The 27,795-nt window shown below is 42.9% G+C and overlaps 1 protein-coding gene across 1 annotated transcript in view; it reads left to right on the top strand.

Annotated features, from left to right (window-relative positions):
- IQCM (IQ motif containing M) overlaps window positions 1-27,795 on the top strand; it is a 259,252-nt gene that overhangs the window by 93,292 nt on the left and 138,165 nt on the right. The window contains exons 7-8 of the mRNA XM_070416930.1: window positions 6,995-7,089; window positions 11,882-11,940. Of these exons, the coding sequence (XP_070273031.1) occupies window positions 6,995-7,089; window positions 11,882-11,940 (154 nt within the window). The remainder of the gene's footprint in view (window positions 1-6,994; window positions 7,090-11,881; window positions 11,941-27,795) is intronic.

Here is a 27,795-nt window from a genome sequence, read left to right as displayed (position 1 = left end):
TACATTCCAAATTAGCAGTTATTTAGTTAGCTAATAACTCCTTGTTAACCTGATATTGTATTTCCCTAGATTTGTTTAATCTCAGAGTATTTTATTCTTACTGCTAGTTGATGAATTGGAATTACTGATAACATTTCTTATTTTTTTTAACCTATCAATACAAATCCTACTCTTGTTTTTTCCCCCTCACCCCCAAATCTTCTCTCTCTCTCTCTCTCCTCTAGAATTCAGAATCTTTATTTTTTCATGGCATTATCTGTTAGATTGTTGGTTCTCTGAAGGGTTTGTGAAGATTTAGTTTGATGTATGGCTTTGGTCTTCTTTAAGCTGTCAGCTTATAACTTTCAACTGACTTTGATGAATAAACCAGAATTTGTGGCATGTCACCTTCTGTGCTTGGCTTCTGAGGAGGGGTCATTAGCATAACATCAGTGTGTGAATGATTACCTTGAGGATTTTAGTGGAGGCTTTACTGCTTCCTGAAGTGGAAAAGTTATAGCTACATTTTCTAATCTGATACCTATAAACAGAAGAAAATAATGCATGGCCTTCTGAACGATGTGGGTAAACAAGATAAAATATTTGAAATGCTCTGGACTCTCTTGGTGAAATAAGTTGTATAACATTTAGTGTCATTTTCGATTGGGCTCTTCAATGATCAGGATTATTTCATCTGTGAGATTTACACCCTGAGGCTTATTCTTGTTCACCAGTATTTAGATAGCTACCTTAATCACATTGCTAATGAACTAGAAGTACAGAGAAGTTCCAAATAAGATATTGTCCTTGCCCTGCAAGATTTATACATTTAAAAAGAGATTGGAGAGAGAGGCCAATTATCTAAAATATGTGAGAACACTTATTGTAGACGTTCATTAAGGGAAGTGGATGGACCTGGGATAGTGTTAGTGAGTCAGAGTGCTTCAAATTATCAAAAAGCTCCCTAAGAAATCTGAGGGCTTACACACCTCTAAGAACTCATGCTTTTCTTTTATACTAGTGACCCAGTGCATGGATTCATGCACACTGAAAGGAAATTAATTAGAAGGTGGCCAACGGGGCGGGACTGGGTGAGATGGGCGTACATGTCCTGGAGCCAACCTCCTGCAATCCCTCCCCAGATGGCTGCACCTGGGGTGGAACCAGGGCTCGTAGGGCATCTGCAGAGTGAGCAAGGGTCCCTCCAGCAGGTGTGGTCCCTTGTCCTGGCCTTCGGGGATTGGGCCTAAGCCAGCTCTCCGACATGCCCCGAGGGGTCCGGGAGCGCTAGAGGGCACTCTGCAAAGTTGCTGTCCTACAGGGTGTAGAACACAAACACAAATGTGCAGTAAACCAGATTTGGGCCGACAGTGCCCCAATAACAACATAACCCATGGTCAAAGGTGGAATCGCAGCAGCTCCTGAGTTGAGCATCTTCCCCCTGGTGGTCAGTACACATTATACCTACAGGCCGGTCGGTATATATATATATTAGAGGCCTGGTGCACAAAAATTTGTGCACGGTGGGGGGGGGGGGGGGGGGCTGTCCCTCAGCCCAGCCTGTGCCCTCTTGAAGTCTGGGACCCCTCAGGGGATGACCACCTGCTGGTTTAGGCCCGCTCCCCAGGGGATTAAGCCTAAGCTGGCAATCAGACATCCCTCTGGCAGCCTGGGAGCCCTCAGGGGATGTCCATTTGTCAGTGGAGAGCAGGCCTAAGCTGCAGTCTGACATCCTTTGTGCTGCTGAGGAGGCGGGAGAGGCTCCCACCACCACCACTGTACTGGCAGCCGTCAGCCTGGCTTGTGGCTGAGCAGAGCTCCCCTTGTGGGAGCGCACTGACCACCAGGGGGCAGCTCCTGCACTAAGCGTCTGCCCCCTGGTGGTCAGTGTGTGTCATAGTGACCAGTCATCCCCAGTCTTTCTGCTGTTAGGGTCAGTTTGCATATTACCCTTTTATTATATAGGATAGAGGCCTGGTGCATGGGTGGGGGCCGGCTGGTTTGCCCTTCAGGGTGGGGGTCCCCACTGGGGTGCCACTGGGGTGCCTGGCCAGCCTGGGTGAGGGGCTGATGGCTGTTTTCAGGCTGGCCACACCACCTTTAGGGTGGGGGGTCCCCACTGGGGTGCCTGGCCAGTCTGGGTGAAGGGCTGAGGGCCGTTTTCAGGCTGGCCAAGCCTCCCCAGGGACAGAAGCTCCCAGTCTATCCTTTTTTTCTTTTTCTTTTTCCTGGGATTTATTTACCTTCTATAATTGAAACTTTGTAGCCTGGAGTGGAGCTCAGAGCCCGCCAGGGCTTGGCTTCCTCCATCACCAGGGGCAACCCAAGGCTCCAGCTCAGTGGCCACGGCCTACTGAGAGCAGGTATCTGGGGTTTATTTACCTTCTATAATTGAAACTTTGTTGCCTGAGTGGCGCTCAGAGCTGGCCAGAGTGGGTGGGAGGGAAGACTCCTGCGCTCCAGCTCCTTGGCCACAGCTGGCTGAAAGCAGATATCTGGGGTTTATTTACCTTCTATAATTGAAACTTTGTTGCTTTGAGTGTAGCTTAGAGCTGGCCACGGCAGGCGGGAAACCTTGGCTTCCTCCATCACTGGAGCAAACAAGCCTCCTGCTCCTTCCAGCTCCGTGGCTGCCGGCCGCCATCTTTGTTGGCAGTTAATTTGCATATATCACTGATTAGCCAATGGGAGGTGTAGTGGAGGTATGGTCAATTACCATGTTTGTCTATTATTAGGTAAGAAGATAGATACTTCTGAGTCTATAAGAGTCCACAAAGTGTAAGATGTATGGCCTTTTTCTTCTCAGATACTTATATTTGCAGATTCTCTGTAATCTTCCCACTACTGACATTTATTTCCAGAGAAAGACAAGCACCCTATGATTCCCATCATATGTGGAATCTAATGAACAAAATGAACTATCAAGCAAAAGAGAGAGAGAGAGATAGCCATAGATAAAGAATACTCTGATAGCTTTTTATTGGGGGTGTGTGAAGGGTTGGGGGAGGTAGAAGGATTGAGGGGGAAAAAAGGGAAAAAAGATAAAAAATGAAACAAAAACCTCATGGACATGGAAAGTGTAGGAATTGCCAGGGAGAGGTGGGGAAGAGGAAGGTGGAGGAAGGTACTGGGAGATAAATAGTGATGAAAGAAATTTGCCTTGGGTGGTGAACACACAATACAGTGTACAGATGACGTGTTGTGGAATTGTGCTCCTGAAACCTGTATAATTTTGTTAACCAGTGTCACCCTGATAAATTCAATAAAAAGGAAAAATTTATATATAATAAAACCTTTCATTTGATTATATTATGACTAGAGGCCCAGTGCACAAAAATTTGTGCACTCGGGGGGGTGAAGGGGGGTCCCCCAGCCCGGCCTGTGCCCTCTTGCAGTCTGGGACCCCTTGGGAGATAATGACCTGCTGGCTTAGGCCTGCTCCCGGGTGGCAGAGGGCAGGCCCAATCCCTAGGTGCAGCCCCTGGTCAGGCTCAGAGCAGGGCCGATTGGGGAGTTGGGGCGCCGCCCCCTGTCATGCATAGAGCAGGGCGGATCGGGAGGTTGCGATGCCACCCTCAGTCACGCTCAGGGTACAGCTGATTGGGGGGTTGGGGCACCGCCCCCTGTCACACTCAAGGCAGGGTTGATGGGGAGGTTGTGGCGCCACACCCTGTCACGTACAGAGCAGGGCCAATCAGGGGGTTGGGGCGCTACCCCTGTCACTCACAGAGCAGGGCCCATCAGGGGGGTTGGGGCTTTGTACCCTGTCACACACAGAACAGGGTCGATCAGGGGGTTGGGGAGCTCCCCTCTGTCATGCACAGAGCAGGGCCCATCAGGGGGTTGAGGAGCTCCCCCCTGTCACTCACAGAGTAGGGCTGATAGGGGAGTTGGGGCACCGCCCCCTGTCACACACAGAGCAGGGCGGATCAGGGGATTGGGGTGCTGCACCCTGTCACACTCAGGGCAGGGCCAATGGGGAGGTTATGGCTCTACCCTGTCACACATAGAGCAAGGCCCGTGGAGGGGGGTTGGGGTGCCACCCTCTATCACCCACAGAACAGGGCCGATCAGGGGGTTGGAGCGCCACCACTGTCACACTCAGGGCAGGGCCGATGAAGAAGTTATGGCTCTACCCTGTCACACACAGAGCAGGGCCCGTTGGGGGGGGGGGGGGTTGGGGCGCCGCACCCTGTCACACACAGAGCAGGGCCGATCAGGGGGTTGGGGAGCTCCCCCCGTCACACTCAGAGCCGCAGGGTGATGAGGGGGTTGGGGAGCTCCCCCCTATCAGGCACAGAGCAGGGCTGATCAGGGGGTTGGGGCGCCTTCCCCTGTCACGAACAGAGCCGCAGGGCAATCGGGGGTTTGGGCGCTGCCCCCTGTCACGCTGATCCCAGTGCCAGGAGGCCTCGCAGCTCTGCTGATCCCGGTGCCGGGAGGCATATTACCCTTTTACTATATAGAATAGAGGCCTGGTGCACGGGTGGGGGCCGGCTGGTTTGCCCTGAAGGGTGTCCTGGATCAGGGTGGCAGTCCCCACTTGGGTGCCTGGCCAATCTGGGTGAGGGGCTGAGGGCTGTTTTCCGGCTGGTGGGTGACTGAAGCTCCCAACCGCTCCTTTTTTTCTTTTCTATTCTGGGCCAGCTTTAGCTCTGAGGCCTCGCTGCTGAAAGCAGGTTTCTGGCCTTTACCTTCTGTATTTGATACATTGTTGCAGTCCGGCTGGCTGAAGCCCGGCTGACTGAAAGCCGGTTTCTGGGGTTTTGTTTAGCTTCTTATTTGCAACATAATACATAGTTGCTTAGAGTTGCAGCTGAGAGGCCGGCAAGTCAGGCGGGGAACATTGGAGTCCGCAGTCACTGGAGCAAGCAAGCCTCCCTGTTCGCTTCAGTGCATGGCTGCCGGCCGCCATCTTGGCTGACAGTTAATTTGCATAAGGATATGCTGATTAGTCAATGGGAAGGGTAGCGGTCGTACGCTAATTACCATGTTTCTCTTTTATTAGTGTAGACTAGAGGCCTAGTGCACAAGAGGCTGCCAACTGGGGTCTTCCTTTGTTCTGCACCTCCCCCTTGTGGTCAGCGCATGTCATAGCAAGCAATTGAATTCCTGGTTCAGTTGAACTCCCGAGGGGACACTTTGCATATTAGGCTTTTATATATACAGATGCCTCTTCTAGAGATTTTGCCTTTCCAATAGAGGTCAAGAGTCTTTTAAACTGAAATGAAAGAAATACCTATAAAATTAAAATGGTCTAAGCCAGCCGTGGGCAAACTATGGCCCGCGGGCCGAATCTGGCCCATTTGAAATGAATAAAACTAAAAAAAAAAAAAAAAAGACCGTGCCCTTTTATGTAATGATGTTTACTTTGAATTTATATTAGTTCACACAAACACTCCATCCATGCTTTTGTTCCGGCCCTCCGGTCCAGTTTAAGAACCCATTGTGGCCCTCGAGTCAAAAAGTTTGCCCACCCCTGGGCTAGGCTGTGTGTGTATCATTTGTTTAGTATGTCTCTGAGATAACATCACCTATTATTTTATGTTACTACTCTGCCTCCTTATGAGACATTTTAACTTATGATCTTGAAAGTAAATTAAAGCAATGAAATGAAAGAATTTATTAATTTTGAGTTTTATCTAAATTTATATAAAAACTAGTAACCTGATGCACTGATTAATGCATATTGAAAGAAATTAATTAGAAGGTGGCTGGCGGGGTGGGACTGGGCAAGACAGGCCAGACACGCCCTGGAGCCAACCTCCCGCGGTCCCACCCCAGTGGGCCACACTTGGGGAGGCGCTGCGGCTTGAAGGGTGTCTGTGGAGTGAGCGGGGTCCCTCCAGCAGGTGGGGTCCCTCTGCCTGGCCTGTGGGGATCAGGCTGAAACTGGCTCTCTGACATCCCCCAAGGAGTCCCGGAGTGTGAGAGGGCACTCTGAAAAGTTGCTGTCATACAGGGTGTGGAACGCAAACGCAAGTGTGCAGTAAACCAGATTCGGGGCCAACAGTGCCCCAGAAAACACATAATCCATGGCCAAATGTGGAATCATGCAGCCCCATGAGGAATTGAGCTCCCTCCTCTCTGGTTATGGGGTGCGTCACTCAAGAACCGCCACTGCCAAGTCACCACAGCTCGGCAACTCCTACATTGAGCATCTGTCCCCTGGTGGTCATTGCGTGTCATATCTACCGGCCAGTCGAACTGTCGGATGGTCAGATGGTTGCTTAGCCTTTCATATATATAGATTAGCTAGTCTATGGATGACTGTAGTAAATTGAAAGTTCAGCAAAGAATATATGTATATGAATATGTATTAGAAAGAAGTGGAAATGTGAAAATAATTTGACTCATTAGAATGGCAGAATTGAATTGATTTTTTTTCTTTTTAAAATGATTTATTTTTCTGAGAAATAAATCTTAAGTCGCCTACTCCTCATTAAAAAAAAAAAGTACACATTTTCCTTATAAATCCATGTAACAACTGCCACAATAGAGAAGAAAGACGTGGTATACCTTTTGATCTCTCAACCTATTTACCTTAAATACTTTTAATACTTTTATTTATTTTGCAATTTCAAAGCGTGTGCCTTCATAATAATTTTGAATTTTCTTTTAAAGTACTTACATTAACAGGAGAAAGAGTTTTCCTTTTATTTTTTAAGTGCTGTTCACAAATATGATTTTGCTCTAAGCTCATTTTAAGACAGAAATCAATGTTTTTGAAGAGAAGGGAGTTAGAAGAAGGAGCCTGTTAATTTTCTGATGGGCACACTGTATGCCATAAAAACATGAGGGCTTTCCTGTCTGAGCAAGCCAATTAAATGAAGTCTTTCTCTCTCTGCAATGCTATCACTCCATTTCTTTGATTAGATGACAAGATGTGATTTTAATACAGAATAATGGGGCCATAAAGATGATTGACTTTCCTCTTAGTAACATTAAGCAGTATGATCAGTGTGTACTTTTCCTGAATAAATATTGTTTTAACCTGCAATGATATTTCTAACAGAAAAATCATTGTGCGATTGGAGAGGAATTGTGTCGGCAAAGTCTTCCCGCCTGGCTCTTGATTCCATTTTTCCCAGTGACTCGGAGTTTAGTACTGTAAGTATTTGTAAAACTGGACATAGAGTTGAATTACCATTTTCCTGGCAAACTATTGGGTTAATTTTGATATAACATGTAAAATTTTTACTATGGACCTATTTCATTCCTAAAATGATTCTTTATTAAAATTCATCTTTTTTTTGAATCACTGCTTTATTTCTGTTATCATATCTTATGTACATCTTGTTGATCGCCTTAACACCAAAATGTTTGTATTAATTCTTAGTTGAAGAACACGAATAGCCAAAGCAATAATCACAATGGTTTGCCCCAAATATAATAGCAACCATTTTTGTAATGGTGTATGGACTATCAAGAAAATACTCTCATGTTGGCCAATGGAGAATGAAGACATCTGTTAGGAGTGTGAGAATTTGAGGATTAAAATTCCAAGGGCAATTTCATGACTACACATTGACGGTTTACTGAAAGAGGACCCGCTAAAAAGGGATATGGGAATCTGTGTCTTGAAAATGGAATCAGGGTTTCACTTTAAGTTCATCTGTTCATCAGGGCAAGTTCTAAGATGTCTCTATGTAAACAGTAGAAGAAACGCGATTCTGACATCCTTAGCAACAATTTCTTAAAAGATTGCAAAGTGCTATTTTTAAAAAAAATATATTTTATTGATTTTTTACAGAGAGGAAGGGAGAGGGATAGAGAGTTAGAAACATCTATGAGAAAGAAACATCGATCAGCTGCCTCCTACACACTCCCTACTGGGGATGTGCCCGCAACCAAGGTACATGCCCTTGACCGGAATCAAACCTGGGACCCTTGAGTCCGCAGGCTGACGCTCTATCCACTGAGCCAAACCGGTTAGGGCGCAAAGTGCTATTTTATAACATTGTGTCTCACAGTGTCTGCATATATATCTGGGTTTATTGCATCTCCTATATGTTCTCTTTTGGGTATGAATGTGTCTATCTCATCTTCTCTGTCTTTTTCTCTTTTCATATCACTATATTATTTTTTCTTTTTGACTTGTCATTTGTATTGGTATGCATAGGCTGCCATAAAAATTACTGCAGACAGCCCTAGCTGATTTGGCTCAGTGGATAGAGCATGTGGCCTGTGTTCTGAAAGGCCCTGGGTTTGATTGCAGGCTCAATCCTGGTCCTGATCGGGGCTCATGCTGGAGGCAACCAATGGATGTGTCCCTCTAACATTGATGTTTCTCTCTGTGCGTCTCTCCCTCTCCCTTCCAATCTCTCTAAAATCAATGGGAAAATATCCTCAGGTGAGGATTAGCAACAACAAAACAATTATCGCAGACAGTTTGGCTTAAAGGCCAGAGATTTATTTCTTAAAGTTCCTAAGTCTGTCAGTCTAAGGTTTCCTTGGATATTTCATATATAGCTAATCAGTGCAATAAGTTACTCATTAGACAATGAAAGAAATTAGCAGAATTATCAAAAGGGACAAAAGAAATTCTATGAGATTTGGAAAGAAGTGTGGAATTGATGAATTAGACAGCTGCTTCTAAAACAAAACTTGAAGTATAACAATATTGTATGGATGATCAGAAGTAAGTTTGAGGCCAGTTAAATTGTGAAATTTGAGAAAAGATGTGGAGGAGAGGAGGCTGAAAATTGGTTTTAATGGGTGTTTTTAAAAATTTGATGATTTTGAAATGAGGGTTTAATAAATGACTTACAATCTTCAGCCAGGTATTTAGAATGTGTCACTTCAAATGCATTGTCCTGGGGAGACTGGGATATTGAAGAAGTTTAAAGAAGCAGGTGGCAGTTGAAAGGAAAGATTTTTGAGAGAGAATGGAATTAAAACATTAAGGCAGAATGGACTTGAGATTTGACTATATAAGTATATAGAAAGCAAAGAGTGAGAAAAAACAAAACAAACAAAACCACATATCCAGGAATCCTAAATAAATGACTGCTATTGACTTTGCAAAATGGAGAGAAAAAAAGTTTCTAAAACCAGATAGGAAGAAACACACTGGAGGTTGTGAAGGCAATAGTTGTAAGAGAGTAACTGGGGAAAAAAATCAGAGAACGTGTTGGTAAGAAAAATCCTCAAGAATGTTTGTCTGATTCTGTTTTACTTAGCAGCCTTCACTTGACACCCTTCCTCATGGACAGCATGCTAGTACAATTAGTCTGGCCAAGAAGGAAGCAGTTAAAAAATAAATTGGCAAATGTAAATAGTAGTATCACATAAGGACAGTGTGTTCCAAGCCAAGCACATTGCTGTGTGCAAAAGGATGGCATATATAGGTTACAAATTAATTGTTGTAGCCACTAGTATTTTTGTAGCCATGAACATGTGTCATGAAACATCTTGAGAGCCATATTTAAAATGTAGGCCCTGCTCCATGATTTATCCTCACCTGTATGTTGTAAATAAATTTTTAAAAAGCACATTATTCTTTAGGATGATTGTTTACTTAAAAAGATACATGGTCAGAGAATTCTAAAAGTAACAAATACTTGAGAGATGGTGTAAACTAATTCTCAAGGTTATTGTTGCATTCTAACATAACAACAGAAGAAGAGTTACTCTTTTATCTTAAAAAATAAATGACATGAAGTACAAATGAACATAAATAAGTTAGATTGCATCTGAGAGAGCAGTATTAAGACAGAATGAAGGATTTATGATTTGTTTAAAGTATTTAAAACAATCACTCAGTGTCTCAATACAGAGTATGTTTGCAACACAAACACAATCTTTCACTTGTCATCTTTGCATCAATCCTTCAGATACATATCCTAGGTTTTTACATAAGAGACTTACTTCTTTGGCTCCAATTGTCAAATAGTGATTAAAAATATATTTGAAAATTAAAAAGCAAAACTAAGCATTTTTTCTTGAGGCGTATGAGCACACCATATATCAATAGGCAAGACATATTCTGTTACTGACTTCTTATAGATTCTGGGGGAGAAGACAGCACCAACAATCCAAAATCCATTAACTCTTTACTAATTTATCAAGATAACCTAAAATTCCTCTCATTGGAGACCATGTTTTCAAAAGCTGTTCTGTGCAAAATAGTTGTCATGACAGATTACAAAGTGGATATGCAGTCCATCAATGCCTCTAAGTATCAGTTTAACCCCCGGATCACACCAAGTGACCAGAGACACAACGGCCCAGCTATTCCGAGGTCTCAGAGACCTGAAGTGTGTCTGCTGTTGGCTGATGTTGAAGGGTTGTATAAAAAAAATCCACACTAAACACTCTGGTGTGATTGTTGAAGAGATGCTCTTGAGGCTGACCATTACCTATACAGCAGGTCCTCGGGTTAGGTTGGAAATCTGTTCCTACAGCGCAATGTAATGCGATTTTCGCCGTAGGTCGGAACCCACCTATATAAGCACCTACGTCACTCACATGAAGCACATACACAGCAGTAATGAAGTGAAACAGTAAAAAAAAATTAAAATAAAGATAACAATTCCTGACCTTTACTTGTGGTAAATAAATAATAAAGAACACAAAGCACATATGTACATATGTCTAAATGACGCAACTTTTTTTTTTTTATAAATAAATGGGAGATGGCGATGTAACCACGAAAGGACGTACATCGAGTTCGATGTAACCCAAGGACTGCCTATACCAGGCTTCTTTTGAAAAACTCATGTTTGCTTCTGTTATAGACATTGTAAATGTTAGAACTAGTATGTCTTCTTCGTTGCTTTGTGTATCAAGTTGTCAGGCCTGCCATAACGAAATACCGCAGACTGTGTGGAATATACAACAAAAATTAATGTCCTCATAGTTTTGGAGGCTGGAATTCCAAGATCAGATGCTGGCAAAGTTGGTTTCTCCTGAGGCCTCTCTCCTTGGCTTAGATGGGTAGCTGCTTCTTTCTGTGTCCTCACGTGGCCTTTTCTCTGTGCCTATGTGCCCCTGGCATCTCTTGTTCTTTTTACAAGGCCACCAGTCTTATTTGATAGGGCCTCACCCTTATGACTTCATTTAACCTTAATTTTCCCCTGAGAGACTGTGTTTCTATACATAGCCATGACATTGACTTGGGCTTCAACATATGAATTTTGGGGAAACACAATTCAGTTTGTAATAGTTTGACAGCTAGGACTTTGAGAGCCAAATCTGCGTGACACATCAAGAAATATCAGAAAATATTTCACATTATTGTTTTATACATATTATCCCCTTAACTTGATTTTGTTATTTTCTTTTTCATATGTACTGTATGTTTTGATAGCTTGTTTGGAGGTTCTAGCAGGGGAGCACAGCTACTTGTATAACCTTTACTGAAGACCGGTCCTATTCTCATGGGGAGAAGGTCATCCTCTTGGACCAAGTGCACAGCTTCCAGAGGGCGCACATAGATTGGTGAGGGAGAGGGGGACATGGCCTAACTGGCCAGATTGGCTGGATCAACCCTGTTGATCAATGGCATGGCAGATGTTGCAGCCAGATCAACCTTAAATCCTACTGTATATTTTGTAAGCTATCTTAAGTCTTTTTTTTTTTTTTTATAAGACAGAAGACAAGTAACTAAGTAAATAAATAAATAAATTCTCTTCTGAATTCGATTTGTATGGATATTGCTCACTGAAGTGATCAATAGGAACTGTTTCCTTGGATGTCAAAAGATGCTGGAGGCAACTCAGCAATCATAGTCCTCTGTGTATACTTACAAATTCTTTTCATTGTTTAGGCATATAATAGATACTATAACAGAATGGTTTCTTCTCCCTTTGATAATATAACAGAATGTCAATAAAATTAAAATTTGCTGACTATAACATTGTTTTCCTACTTATGTTAATTCTTCTTGCTCCTATTCTAGAAATCCTTTTTGAAAAAAGAACGCATAATTTTAAAGCCAGCACCACCGTCACCACCCAGGTACACCTTTTATTTTCATAGCAGACAAGTATTAATGTGCTTGCTTTGGGTTTTATCTTAAGTCTCCAAGTTTAAAGAAATACGCATTTTTAGTATTTCTTTTCCAATGTTCCCATTCCATTTAACTAAGACAAGGGGAAAAAAAACTATTTCTTTTCAAGTGTATTAATGATCATTCAATAGGTCAGGCTGAAGGATACTATATGGTAGGTAGGAAAAGCAGTGTGAACAGTACTGCATGGTGTTTTGTTTATTAGAAACTGTATACTACAATTCACTGTGGTAGAGCATCTTTCAATGGCTATGAGGGATTCTTAAGAATGCTTTGCTAATTTATGTGGGAAATTTGTCAACTAACTTTTGTGAAAAATTACTGACTTTGAAAGACAGAATAGAGAGTGAGATGAAGAGAAGGGATAGTAGAAAGTTAACAGTGAAGTTGCTAAAAAGGACACATTTTGTGTTCCCTGGTAATATAATCCATTAAATAAGATTTTAGTACAAATAAAGTGCAAAGCACTATGCCAGGCCATATAGATGAAATTAGAAAAAGGGTAAAACTTGGAGACGGAAGTTTGTCAAAAGCAACCTGTTTGGAGTTCTATCTCCTCAGTAAGTACAGGTTTATCTAAATACTAGAGGCCCGATGCACGAAATTTGTGCAAACAGCTCAACCCTCGCAGCCCAGGCTGCCTTGGCCCTTGAGCCCCAGCTTCGTCCAGAAGGTCATCTGGACAGTCATTCTGCCATTTGATCTAATTAGCTTATTAGCTCTTTCTTATATAGGATTACATAGGATATTATTTAGGCTACTTTTTCTTACCTAACATCTTTTCTTTTATGCCCCCTCTCAATTACTCAAAATGTGTGGCTATATAAGGTCCATACCAGTCCCTTGTCCACAATTCTAAAATCCAGAAAGCTGCAAAAACTAAAACTGATGCCAATGAAGATTTTGCCAAAACTCTAGTGTCAAAATCATCATAATTATGATTACTCATAGTTTTTACTTTTCTCACTTCATTTGAGTATTTATGTTTGGCATACATATTAATATTAATTATATTAGCCTATTATAACATTAACTTAATGTTAATGTGTTTGAATGGAGAACGCTGCCCCACACCCTGCTTGAATGTTATGTAATATATGGTATATATGCTATATTAATGTCCTAATATTTGATAAAAAATAATTTGCAAAATCTATTCAGCTTTAAGGTTCAAGTACTGTGGAATTGCACTCTATGGTGAATCTAGGCTGAAGATGATGATGAAGCAGTACAATGCGATTATTTAAATATCCTGTAAACAAATGTTCAATTTTAGTGATCAGGACTTAATAAACATGTCAGTCTATCCATGGAAATCTTAGAAGACCAAGGAGTGGAAACTATATCCCAGGACTAAGGGATTCACATGACTACTAAGGACAAAAATGACAACAACCGGATTCACTCTAACAAAAGCATAAAACTAAGCTTCAACCAGTCTAAGATGATAAACCAGCAATTTAGCCACCACCTAGAATAAAAGGAAAAAGCCAACATTCCTTCATGGTCAGTAACAGAATGCAGAGTCTCTACAGTGTACCATGTTAATTACACAATAATGCTAGCCATGTCAAGAAATAGGAAAATCTAACATCAAAAAAGATACCCTGCCTGACCGGTGTTGCTCAGTGGTTGAGCATGGATCTATAAAACAGGAGGTCATGCCCTAGCTGGTTTGGCTCAGTGGACAGAGCATGGGCCTGTGTACAGAAGGGTACCGGGTTTAATTCTGGTCAAGGGCACATGCCAGACTTACAGGCTCAATCCCCAGTAGGGGGTGTCATTGATGTTTCTGTATCTTCCTCTCCCTTCCCCTCTGAAATCAATACAAAAATATATTTAAAAAAATACCCTAGTTACTGGAATTAGCAGACAAGTTCTTTAAAGCAGCTATTATAAATGTTCAAGAACTTCTTTTAAATAAAGATGTTCATAATAGCTGAGTATCCCATTCCAGAAATAGAACCTATTTTAAAAAGTCAAATGAAAGTTCTAGAACTGAGAACTCTAGTATCTGATATGAAAATTTCATTGGCTGGGTAGATCAACAACATGTTAGAGAAGACAATAGAAAAAATAATTAAATAGATCAATAGGACCAAACAGAAGAAAAGAAAGCAGTAATTAAGAAAATGAACAGAGCCTGATTGACCTGTATTTTAATATCAAGTGGTCTACCATGTGAATTGGCATCTTAGAAGGAGAAAAATAGAATGAGGCAGAAAAAGTAGTTGAGGAAATAGTGGCTGAATTTTCTCCAAATTTAATGAAAAACATCTTTACATACCCAAGAAGATCATCACATTCTAAACAAGGTAAGTACAAAAGCAAAGCAAAACAAAACAAAAAACCCATAGTTAAGTATACCACAGTCAAACAGATGAAAATTGAAGTCAAAGAAAAAAAGTTGGGAATAACTAGAGGGGAAAAATATACATTGTACAGAGGGTTACATTTCTAGGGGTGATGGATGTCTTCCCATCAGGAATGATGGAAAAAACCAGGAGGCAATGAAATTATGTTTTAAAGGACTGAAAGAAAAAAATATCAAGTGATAATTCTTTATCTAAGGAACTATCTTATAACATTAAGGCTGAAAAGACACATTTTCAGCTAAATTAAAGAAATGAGAATTTATTGACAGATAATCTTTACTTAACAAGGTAAAAGGAAGCTCTTCATGCTGAAAAGAAAAGACATCTTATGGAAAGTTGACTCTACAGAAGAAATAACATTTAAAATAAAAAAATATATGTCTATCAGTATAAAAGAATATACTTTAAAATTTCTTTTAAATTGACAATTTAAGGCAAATTTATAACATTTTTATGGTACCTTTAAGTTAAAGAGATGCAAATACATATGACAATAATATCAAAAGAAGTGGAGTTATACTCGTGCAAGTTTATTTTTATGTGTGGAGGTATTAATTTTAAGCAGTGTATGATAAGTTATGAATGCACATTGTTATTCCTAGATCAATCACTAATATAAAAAGATAACAGGAACTATTTGGCTAACCCAAAGTGGACAGGGAAAGAGGATCATACAGAGTGAATAAAAAAAAATGAAAATGGTAGACTAAATTGAACTGCATCAACATTCATATTAAATATATAGAATACGCTTTAGTAATAGAGCTTCGACCTAAATAAAGCAAAAAGTGACACAACTAAATAAAATAGAAAGCTCCATAATTGTTGCTGGAAATTTTTTCCATGCCTCTTTTAGTACTTAATAGGAAAATTATTAAAAAGAATAAATAATGATACAGCTGATTTGAACAAACCATCAACTAATTTGACCAAATTGGTGTTTATAGGAGACTATATCCAACAACTGTAGAATATGTTTTTTAAGTGTTCCTGTGACATTCATTATAAAGAACCAAAATGAATGAAATACAAATGGAGAAGCAATAAAGCAAATTAACAAAGCCAAAAGCTAATTATTTGAAAAGATTAATAAAATTTTCAAGCACCTAACAAAAAGCAAATAAGAAAAAAGGGATAAAACACAAATAACCAATATTGAAAATGAAAGAGGTGCCATCACTCTATATGAATAATTTTAAGCCAACTATATTCAACAGCTAAGATGAAGTGGACAAATTCTTTGGAAAACAGACTACATACCAAAATTAATACAGAAAAATCTAAATAACCCATGTCTATTAAAGAAATTGAATTTGTTTTGAAAAGCCTTCCCTCAAAAAGACTTGATTTAAAGAAAAAAAAATAACTGTCACATGTATGTAATTTTCCAAAGTATTTGATTATATTAATAGCCCCTTATATTCTTACTAGAGGCCTGGTACACAAAAATTTGTGCACTTGGGGGGCATCCCTCAGCCCAGCCTGCCACCTCTAACAGTCTGGGAGCCCTCACAGGATGTCCTACTCATGTACCTGTGGGGAGCAGGCCTAAGCCGCAGTCTGGCCTCCCTCTGTGGAAGGCAACTGGCCAATCAGGTATATAGATACTCTCTGAAGGCAGCACACTCCTTCCTTATTTCTTTCCTCTGTGGTTGTAGAATAGGGAACTAAAAGGTGGAGATAGAACTGTGGCCGGGCCTGGGGCTCTTGGGGAAAGTCTAGACACGGTTTTCTTCAATTGTCCTCCCTTCCTCTGGGCCCCTCGCTCTGTTCTTTCCTTGGGCCTCGGACTGACAGGAGCCCAGCGATGGTGGAGTTCAGCCCCCTCACTTCTCAGCTGAACATACAACCGCCTCACATTCCAAGTGGAGCTGTTTTCAAGTGGCTAAAGTGCTGGCAATTCATGCCAACTGGCCTTTCCCCTCTTGGGTTTCCTCCTTGGGTCAGTTGCAAACTTCACCGAGACACCGAAGCAACTCTGCCCTGGTAGTTCTGCACCGGCCCCTGCCCGGGCCCAGCCGGGCACTCTTCCTTAAGGTCTCTGGGTCCACAGTCTGAGCACAGGGAGATCACCCAGAGCCCGTTCCCCCGGACAGGTGGGGGCTAGCTTGAAGAGCTGGAGGAAGATGGCAGAGTAAGAGTTGGTATGAACCAGCGCCTGCTTAGCCAGACTTCCTAAGCTCCCCACCAGGCCCATATTGGGCCCCTTCCCCACACCAGGAGGATCCCAGCTGAGGTCCCCTCCCTGCACCCAGCGCTCTGCTCCCTGTTCTACCACTGGGGGAAAGGAGAAGCTCACCTGCTCTGGACCCTGCCAACCTGGCAGGCTGAGGCACAGGTGGTGCAGCCTAGGGTGCTGGTGGCTGCGAGCCTTCTTTTCCTCCCTGAAACATGGGGCAGGGTTGCAGCAGCTCACAGCTGCCCCTGGGCACCATGCATGGAGACACCGCTCTCCACTGAGCCACCGTCCGCCCAGGACCTGTGGGGGTTCGGGTGGCCTCAAGCTCCCACTGGCCCCACTGAAGCCAGACTTGGCTTGGCCAGCCACCCCCCGCCGCCCGAGGGCTGCGATACCCCACGGGCCTCATTGCCCTCATGAATCGCCGTGGTCCGGCCATCCCATCCCAGGAAGTGGCCATCCCGATAGCCATGGCTCACTCCCCAGTGCAGTTGGGCCTGCCCAGCAAGCATGTAGGCAGGAGCTGGGCCTCTGAGGGGAAGGAGGAGGGATGCACTGGCCAGGGCAGAAGTGGGGAACTTGGCAGTGTAAACACAGCCCCCCCCAACGTCGTGCTGGCCCCTCAGGCTGCATTCCCGAACCCCTGGGTGCCCTGCCCAGCACTGTGCTCTCAGGCCTGGGGCTGGGGGGAGGGGGGGGGGGGAGGGACCTGGAGCTGTGGCCTGAAGGCAGCCCTCGCTGGCTTGGAATCTCAGTGGTGGATCAGGGAGGGATGCGGGGTGCCAAATTCTGCCTCTCTCGCTCTCTCTCTCTCTCTCTCTCTCTCTCTCAGAAGGCCCGTGTCTCCAGTGGGCAGGCAGGGGCTCAGGTGAGGCGATCGGCATTGCTTGCCTTTGCCTGAGTCCCCGCCCATCCGCAGGTCGCACACGGGAGTGGGCCCCATGTCCCAGGAGGGTAGGCAGGCGGGGCTCAGGCAAAGGCAAGCTATGCCTATTGCCTCTCCTGAGTCCCTGCCTGCCCCCGGATCGCACACAGGAGTGGGCCCTGTCCCTGGCGGGCTGGTGGGGATCAGGCGAAGCGCTCAGCAATCGCTTTGCCTGAGCCCTCGCCCCCAGGTTGCACACGGGGGCCTAGATGGTGGCTCGTGCTGTCCCGCCCTGCCTACAGTATGCAAATTAGCCGCTATCTTTGTTGGCGGTTAATTTGCATATCACTCTGATCAGCCAATGGGAGGCGTAGCAAAGGTACGGTCAATTACCATGTTTGTCTATTATTAGATAGGAAGGATGTAAGTCTTTTTCTGTAAATATTCTTTACTTGATTAATTTGATTAGGAAGTATTTTTTCCTTGTAGGTGTTACTAAAGTAAAATTCAGTGCTGTTCTTTTAATGATAAAAATTGTATAGTTTGAAAAATGAGTGTTTATTATAGTTATTTTTCTAGAGCCAGCCATCTAGTCTGAATGCTAAACATTTTTGTGTAGCGTCTACCATCTGTTGCAAGCATAAAGAGCTGTGGCAAAGTTTGCAGGGATATCTAGCTAATTTTTGCAGGGAGATCTTAAATATTTTTATGGCTGAAAAGAAGTTTAGACATCACTTGATACAATCCTTTTAAATTCCCCTTGACAAAATAGAGATTTGAAAGATTAGTGACTTCTTCAAAATCATAAAGGTAAAAAAGAACAACTTTACTAGAATCCGGTCCTTAATTCACTGAGTTCTTACTCAGCCATGCTGCTTTTTTAAAAAAAATATATATTTTATTTATTTTTTACAGAAAGGAGGGATGCCCCACGGGCCTCATCGCCCTCATGAATCGCCGTGGTCCGGCCATCCCATCCCAGGAAGTGGCCATCCTGATAGCCATGGCTTACTCCCTGGTGCAGTTGGGCCTGCCCAGCAAGCATGTAGGCAGGAGCTGGGCAGAGAGGAGGGATGCGCGGGCCAGGGCAGAAGTGGGGAACTTGGCAGTGTAAACACAGCCCCCCCTCAACGTCGTGCTGGCCCCTCGGGCTGCATTCCCGAACCCCTGGGTGCCCTGCCCAGCACTGTGCTCTCAGGCCTGGGGTGGGGGTGAGGGACCTGGAGCTGTGGCCTGAAGGCAGCCCTCGCTGGCTTGAAATCTCAGTGGTGGATCAGGGAGGGATGCGGGGTGCCAAATTCCGCCTCTCTCTCTCTGTTTCTCTCTCTCTCTCTCAGAAGGCCCGTGTCTCCAGTGGGCAGGCAGGGGCTCAGGTGAGGCGATCGGCATTGCTTGCCTTCGCCTGAGTCCCCGCCCATCCCCAGGTCGCACACGGGAGTGGGCCCCATGTCCCAGGAGGGTGGGCAGGCGGGGCTCAGGCAAAGGCAAGCTATGCCTATTGCCTCTCCTGAGTCCCCGCCTGCCCCCGGGTCGCACACAGGGATAGAGAGTTAGAAACATCGATGAGAGAGAAACATCGATCAGCTGCCTCCTGCACACCTCCCACTGGGGATGTGCCCGCAACCAAGGTACATGCCCTTGACCGGAATCGAACCCGGACCTTTCAGTCTGCAGGCTGATACTCTATCCACTGAGCCAAGCTGGTTAGGGCAGCATGCTGCTTTTATTCTCTTTATATCTTAAATTTTAAGAGCCTTTCTGATGATTACTTAAGAGAAGTAGACTAAAATTTACTTAATGAATTGGCATATCTTAGAGAGTGGCTCAAGTAATTAAAAAAGTGTTACTAGAATAGAATCCTGGAGAGAGATTTAAAAAAGGTAAAACAGTGTGAAAATAAAGCAAGTTGTAATAAATAATATAAAACTATATGTATCAAAGACAGACCCATTTAACTGAAAAATATTTAAGTGAAACAATATTAAGATTTTTCTTGTTTACTTGAAATCCTTTACCATTTCTATCATAGAAATTCCATATTTTAGAATCCAAATGTTAGGACTCTTTAAAGTTTGGCCTGAAGGATTTTTGTTGTTGTTGTTAGGGATAAATTTCTTATATACAGGGTGTCCCAAAAAATGTACACACAGTTTGATAGCTGATTTTATTACATTCTGAACATGAAATCTATTTTGATAAACACTCCTTTATAATTATTCAGTGTGTGTATTTTTAGCTAGAGGTTTCCTTAGAGTCTGCATGAGGCAGAGTATATTAAAATCTTCCATCAGTTGTCCTTCAACTTCAATAAGGTACTGGCCAATTTCTAAAGTACTTTTGTACTTTTGCATTTTAAGGAAAAAAAAAATGTGTCTCACATAGATTACCATTGCCAGGCTACAGTAACACAAGACAGTTTCTATTTTTTTCCCAATGTTCTTAGTTATAGAAAAAAAAAAGATGATGGAATTCATTTACACATACCCACAAGCTTGGCTGAAATGCTTCACAGTTGGCAAATAGGACTGGTTTATGCATCCACTCAGCAGTATTATTTAAGGAGGCAGCCACTGGCTGTTAAGAGGTGGGGATGCTAGGTTGAGCTAAAAAATGCTGCTGTTGTACTTCATTTGTAATTAACTGCAAATTCGAGCACCCAGTCCTACTGTTTGTAGGGAATGGAACCTGTTACTTTATATGGATCAATAGTGGTGGGTAAGGCAGTCATCATTATTTCTGACCTAATCTTTAATGATCATAAGCCTAAGAGGCAAGTTCCCACATTTCTTTTTTTCTTCTTTTTCTTTTTGGTTCATCTTCCTGTTGTTTGTTTGTTTTTTAACTGTAAAGATCTCAAAATTTAGAAGAAAAGCTGATATAGTAGTGCATAGGTACATTTGCTTGCACAAATGTGAGTACAGATGTTCATAAGACTTTCCATTAGCAGAATTATTAAAGAGAAAAAATGTTCAAATCTTTAGATTTTTTTCTGCCTTCTAGCATAATTTTGATGAATTTACTAGGTTATAAATTCCACACAGTGCCTACTTGATTTTATTTTTTAGGCTCTTATATGTATATTTGTGTGTTTTTATTAGAGAGATAATCTTATTGCCTGAATTTCTAATTCTGCTGTAAACATTTCATGCACACCTTTGCCCAACTTTTATAGGATATAATTTTCATAGATGAGCATTTATACAACATTATTTAATTTCTGAATGAAGGTTTCTACATCCTCAATATTTCAATTTAAATGATAATGTTTGAAATTATAAGAACACCATAACTTTCAGAAGATTGTTAGAAATCCGTAAGATTAAAATATGGTTGAGAAAACCTAAAACCTTTTGTAGGGAAAGGAAGGTTATGTTAAGCATCTCAAAGAAAGCCAAGCAATCTCAGTTCAATTAGAATTGTCAAAGGAACATTTTTCTGAGATTTATGCATTTTAAAATAAAATACCTAATGTAAAATTTCTAAACCAGAAAGAATTAAAACCAAACAATATAACTCTTAAATTTTAGTTTTTTAAATGTAATGTGTACATAAATTATACATATTTATGTTTTTACCTTGAAAAAGGTAAAGATTGAATGATATTTTGCAGTAAAGTGGGATATTGCCTTTTCCTAGCATCATCTCATTAACTTTTCTTTTTTCTTTTTTTAAATTAAGTCTTTATTGTTCAGATTATTACAGTTGTTCCTCTTTTTTCCCCCCATAACTCCTCTCCACCCGGTTCCCACCCCACCCTCTGCCCTTAACCCCCCCCCCCCCCACTGTCCTCATCCATAGGTGTACGATTTTTTTCTAGTCTCTTCCCACACCCCCTGCACCCCTTTCCCCCTGAGAATTGTCAGTCCACTCCCTTTCTATGCCCCTGATTCTATTATATTCACCAGTTTATTCTGTTCATCAGATTACTTATTCACTTGATTTTTACATTCACTCGTTGATAGATGTGTATTTGTTGTTCATAATTTTTATCTTTACCTTTTTCTTCTTCTTCCTCTTCTTAAAGGATTCCTTCCAGCATTTCATATAATACTGGGTTGGTGGTGATGAACTCCTTTAGCTTTTTCTTGTCTGTGAAGCTCTTTATCTGACCTTCAATTCTGAATGATAGCTTTGCTGGGTAAAGTAATCTTGGTTGTAGGTTCTTGGTATTCATCACTTTGAATATTTCTTGCCACTCCCTTCTGGCCTGCATAGTTTCTGTTGAGAAATCAGCTGACAGTCGTATGGGTACTCCCTTGTAGGTAACTGATTGTTTTTCTCTTGCTGCTTTTAAGATTTTCTCTTTGTCTTTTGTTCTTGGCATTTTAATTATGATGTGTTTTGGTGTGGTCCTCTTTGGATCCTTTTGTTTGGGATTCTCTGTGCTTCCTAGACTTGTAAGTCTATTTCTTTCACCAGGTAGGGGAAGTTTTCTGTCATTATTTCTTCAAATAGGTTTTCAATATCTTGCTCTCTCTCTTCTTCAGGCACCCCTATAATTCAGATGTTGGTTCGCTTGAAGTTGTCCCTGAGGCTCCTTACACTATCTCCATATTTTTGGATTCTTTTTTCTTTTTGTTTTTCTGATTGGTTGTTTTTTGCTTCTTCATATTTCAAATCTTTGACTTGATTCTTGCGATCCTCTAGTCTGCTGTTGTATCTCTGTATAATATTCTTTATTTCAGTCAGTGTATGCATAATTTCTAGTTGGTCCTTTTTCATATCCTCGAGGGTCTCACTAGATTTATGGAGGGTCTCACTAAATTTATTGGTGGTTTCTAGAAGATTCTTGAGTAACCTTATAACCGTGGTTTTGAACTCTATATCCAGTAGTTTGCTTTCCTCCATTTCTTTCATTTGTGACCTGTTTTTTTGTCTCCTCATTTTGGCTGCTTCCCTATGTTGATAGAGTGACTTTCTGTGCTAGGTGTCCTATAGGGCCCAGTGGCTCAGCCTCCCCAATTACCTGAGGTGAACACTCTTGGTGCACCCCTTTGTGGGTTGTGTGCACAGTCTTGTTGTAGTTAAGCCTTGATTGTAGTTGGTGTCACTGGGAGGAATTGACCTCCAGGCCAATTGGCTATGAGAATCAGCTGTGTCTACGGTGGGAGAACTTCTGTGCTGGAGACACCCTTATGGGGTAAGACTTGCTTCAGTGGGGCTTTGGTGCTCACTGAGTCTGTCCCTGAGTGTGTCCCTTATGGATCTGAGGAGTTGTAATCTGGATGGTCCCACTCTGACCACTGGGTACACTGGCTCTTGGATCTCTAAGGAGGTGCTAATTTAGCCTCTACCTGAGGCTACCCAGCAGGAGCTATGGAGAGATCTGCAGATTCCTCTTCTTTGTTTGGGGTTTGGAGGTGCCCAGATGAGGTTCAGCTGAGAAGCAATGCAAGTTGCTATGGGGCCTTGGGCCTTCTTTTGGAAGTTCTGGGTCTCTCTGACCCAGCTGCAGTTTGTTAGGTAATTTTAGATTGCAAAGGGCCAGGCCATTCATATGCAAAAGCCTCTGCACACAGCTTGGGTGGGGCGGTGTCTCGGGGAATCAACAGAGCGGAGCAAACAGCTATGGCTGATCCTCAGCCCTGCCCTAAGAGGCCCCAAGTCTCAGTATCCCAAGGTAATTGCTGCCAGCACCTCTGAGAGAAAGCCGCCCTCGAGTTCTGCCCGATGCCAGACAGTACAGTTTCTCCCGTATGTGTCTGGGTCCCCAGAGACTCGCCTGGAACTGGAGTTCAGAGCTGTTGGGAGCTTTAGACTTCCTCCCGATTGAAAAAGACAACCGTGTCCTCAGTTGCCAGCCCTTTCCACATGCGCCTCCGTATCTCTGCACTTTACTTCTGCACCTCCTCTGAGTCTGTGTGCTTTTCTCTTTCCTTGTAGAATTCCCACTCAGCCAGCCTTCCTGTGGTTCTGGATGATGTCTGTTTTATCTTTTAGTTGTATTTTTGAAGTGGTTGTGCGAGGCAGCAATTTCCGGTGTTTACCTATGCCACCTTGGTTTCTCTCATTAACTTCTTTATGTCTAACCCATTTTTTCTCTTACTCTGATTTGGTATGGTTAATATAAAGAATCCAAAGCAGTTCATATTATCAGGTAAAGGGAAGTAATGCATTAGTGCAACAGAGTTAACTCTCAATATCTAAATGAAAATTGTGAGCTGGGAGCTGTATTCACTGTGATCCACTATACTATTATGATGACATTGCACTTTTACTTCCTGTTAGAAATATTATTGGTTTTGGGTGTGTTTTTTGTTGTCTTTTGTTTTTGAGAGGGAGAGGAAGGGAAAGAGAGAGAGAGATAGAAACATCAATGATGAGAGAGGATCATTGATCAGCTGCCTCCTGTACACTCCCTACTGGGGATCAAGCCTGCAACCCGGGCATGTGCCCTGACCAGGAATCAAATTATGATCTCCTGATTCAAAGGTCAATCCTTAACCATTGAGCAACACTGGCCAGGCTAGAAACAGATCCTTTTATATAAAAACATCTTCCTGAGGTCCCCTTGAATTTGTTTGGTACCTCTAACTACATTGAAAATCTCTTTTTTCCTTCAGATAATCTATTGCATTCTTTTAATAAAACATTTATTCTTTTTAGATGTATTTCTGCAGTTGCTGTTAATTCCTTTGCAGATTAATATGACTTTAGTGATACATTTTTCTTCTGTTGAATTTCTAGAGCACATAATTCTTTTAAATGACCAACTGATTTCCAAGTATAGAATAGAACTATTGATAGATCTTGACTTCATAGCGGAAAAACATTCTATTGTTGATTCATAACATTTAATTTGTGGTGGTAATAAATTCAGAGGCTGGTCATCAGCCTTTAACCTTTTAAATATCTAGTTTGTTTCAATTCTGGGTGATAACGATATTGTCATTTAAATATACCATCTATGAAGTTAATTGTAGCCTTTTGGAACCCATAAGTTCCTTATTTTTTTTTTTTAACTCTTTAGGATGCCAAGACTCCAAATATCCATGTACTAGTGAACATGTTGGTGAATAATAATGATTTACTTTCTCTTTTCCATTTTGTAGTATCCGGGAACTAAAAAAAATAGTAGTAACATCATATCACTAATATGTTAATGGAAGGCAAAATGGCACTATCAATTCTAAATTTTCTCTTATTTGATATAATGGAATAGAGTACATTTACTGCTCTGAAGACTGCCCACATCTCCTGCTTTCCTAATACGTGGACTTTAACCTGCATACGGTTGTTGACCATCGCTCTGTGTGTGCCTGCTTGATGATCTCCCTGGTTCCTGGAAATGACAGTTCCTAACTCACATATGTGGCTGGGAATAAAATATTGAGCATAATAGCAGAAATTGCTTTTAGAATCGCCTGAATTGTTGTGGGAATTTATTTCATTATCTGAAGCTCTGTTCTAAGGACAAGGAATCTCTGAACAGGCACCGATCTTCATTGTCTGCCTGTCTGAGCAAAAATGAGAGAAATGTTGGGGGTGGGGAGAGCCCACTGTCCTCTGTGACTGACTAAAGCTTGGGTTGGGAGCAGAGGGTGCTGCAAGAAGTACTAGGTAGAGCACTTCAGGCGGTAAACTGTTTAAGACAAATACTCTTAGATGCTTTAAATAGCATATCAGCCTCCACCCTTTCATAAGCTCTAGCTAAAGAGATTGCTGAGGAACTGGGAGCAGTCAAAACAAGGCCAGTTTTCTGGGGGCTGCGGCAGGCTAGCCTTGTGAGGAATGAGCGGGACACCAAAGGAGTACAGAATGCACAGAGGAGAACACAGCTCATTCAGATATTTAAGCGATTTAAAATGTTTGCCTGAATTTAAGTGGTGTCTTCCACTCAGGAAGACTGCATCTTATTTTTAAAAGTCCCAGGAATCCCGCTCTGGTTTTTGAAGGGAACAGGTCTTGTGACACAAATAACAATTTAAAGCCTTGGCAAGGTCTGGAAACGGAGTACTAAGCAACACTGAGGCAATATTACTCATGGAAATGGATTACTCCCTGTTCTTAAAAATCTATGTCACACATGCTGAATTTAATACATTGTTTTCAAACTGAACAGACTTCATACAGGGGATTAAAGGAGGCCCCAAAATTGTTTCACTCGCCACCCAAATTGCTTTCTAATCCAGCATTCAAGCAGGAGGGCATCACATGATTCTACGTCAAGGCTGGACAAACAGGAAACCCAAGCCCTCCACCCAGCTTGGTAGCAGAGGATCCAAATCAGAGTAAATTGTGTAAATTATAACTAAACGGCAAAGCATTTGGACAAAGCAGGCATGCTTGTCTAATCAGGAAAGCTTTTGATGATGCAGGGTGGAAGAGGAATTGGGGGAAGGTGGCATCACAAACCACTTTTAATATATTTCTGAATTTGGCAACCCAAACTGGCTTTGTCACATATTTGCAGCTTAAAAAGTATTTGGCTTTTACAACAGCCAAAATAAGTATCCTTTAATCACTTTCAACCTATGAACAGATGGGCAAACAGTGCTTTTAAAAATGGAGCATACAAAATACTTCAATATCAGCCAAAACTAATTAGTAGAAATATCTGAACCAAACTCTAAAACTGACTTAGTGTTTAATATATATTATCATATAAGCATTAGCAGTTAAAAGGAAATTCCCTGTTCAAATGTTTGCCAAGCTCACTGCCTGATGTTCAGACATGATTACTTATTAATTATTGCATCTTTTCTCATATATCTTATTTCTTAATGATTTCTTTTCTCACTAAAAACCATCTGGGCTAGAAAAGATGGCGGCTGGCAGGATGGAGGTGAGGGATAGGAAGGGAGTGAGTGAGGGGATGAAAGGAGAGTGAGTGGACGTGTGTGTTGTGTGTGTGAGTGAGGGGGGGACAGTTAAATCCGGCAGGAGCAGCAGAGGCTGGCAGAACAGGCTCTCTGGGACAGGGAGAGATTACCACCGCTGTGGCACTCCCAGGACTGCGGACTACGGGACTCGGGCACAGAGCCCACACCATCTTAAAGGGAAGAGCGGCCTCTCCTAGGAACTCATCAGCACCACCACTCAGGCTTGGGATACTGCCGCCCACGACCAGGCAGCCACTCCAGCCAAAATCCTGCACCCACACCCGCAGACCCAGGGATCTCCACCGCCAAAGGAGCACTGCACCCGCCCGCAGCAGTAAGTGCAGCCTCCCCCTCCCCAGCGGCAGACCTCAGACATCGCATTTGCAAGTCCCCAGCGCGCAGGTCTCCTAGGCACACCACTCCATAGGCTTCTCTTAGGAGTCACTGTGAGCCTCAGCTGGGTGTGATTTTGTACAGACACAGGCTCACTGCCCCCCAGTAGAAATTCTGAATTCCTTCTGCCTGAATAACCGCCCACACACACCCAGCTGCGCAATTTCAGCGCCAGGGCCCCTCAGCACCAGGGCTCCTCAGAGTGCGTCAGAGCTCAGCACTGGGGAGCTGCACTGCCACAGTTGCTCACTCCCCCTGAGCCCATCTATTCACAGGGCACTTTGGGAAGCCGCAGTGAGCCTCTGCTGGGTCCGATCTTGGACTAATAGGGATGCACTCCCCCTGGGCAGTAGAAATTCTGAATTCACCCATCCTGGATACCTAGCCAAAGCATGCCAGGGCCCTTCAGAGTGCTTCAGTGCGCCTGCGCTAGCAAACTCACTGCGGGTGCACCTGTGTGCTGCCACTGGGAATGCGAGCCTATCCACTACAGGTGCATCAGCAAAAACTGAGTTTCCCCACCCCACAGCTGCAGAACTCTGGACACTACAGTTGCATGCTTTTCCCGTGTGCAGGTCTCCCAAGACCACCACTCCACAGGCAGCCCTGGGGCCCCACTGAGAGCCCTGCTGGTCACACACTTAAACAAACAGGGGTGCACTGCTGGGCTGTAGAAACACTGAATTCCCTCTTCTGGGATACCTGCCCACAGACACTGCAATCCAGTGGCTTCAGTGCCAGGGCCCTTCAGAGTGTGTCAGTACACCTTGCTGGCAAACATACCACAGGTGCCTTGTAAGCTGCCGCTGGGATCGCATGTATCCAACCACGGAGGCAGCAGCAAAAGCTGAGTCTGCCCTCCCACAACTACAGAACTCTGGACACCACAGTCACACCTTGCCAGAATGCAGGCTTCCTGAGACCCACCACCCAAATAGATGGTTCCTGGGTGCCACTGTGAGTACCTGCGAGGCACGCGTGATTTCAACCAAGGGCATAAGACAGCAAAAATTCGAACACCCCTTCCATGGATGCTGACTTCTAGACACCTCAGTTGTGCCTTTCCAGCTTGCAGGCCTACATCAAGAGAATCCAAATAGCTCAAGTAGGGAGCTACACAAGACTACCAAACCCAGGAGACCTGAGAGGTCACACCAATAGCACCATAC

The sequence above is a fragment of the Myotis yumanensis genome, unplaced genomic scaffold (genome assembly GCF_028538775.1).
Source record: "Myotis yumanensis isolate MYYU_CA2020_CCGP unplaced genomic scaffold, mMyoYum1.0.hap1 SCAF_5, whole genome shotgun sequence".
Classification (NCBI taxonomy): domain Eukaryota; kingdom Metazoa; phylum Chordata; class Mammalia; order Chiroptera; family Vespertilionidae; genus Myotis; species Myotis yumanensis.
This window is presented reverse-complemented; position numbering and strand designations above follow the sequence as displayed.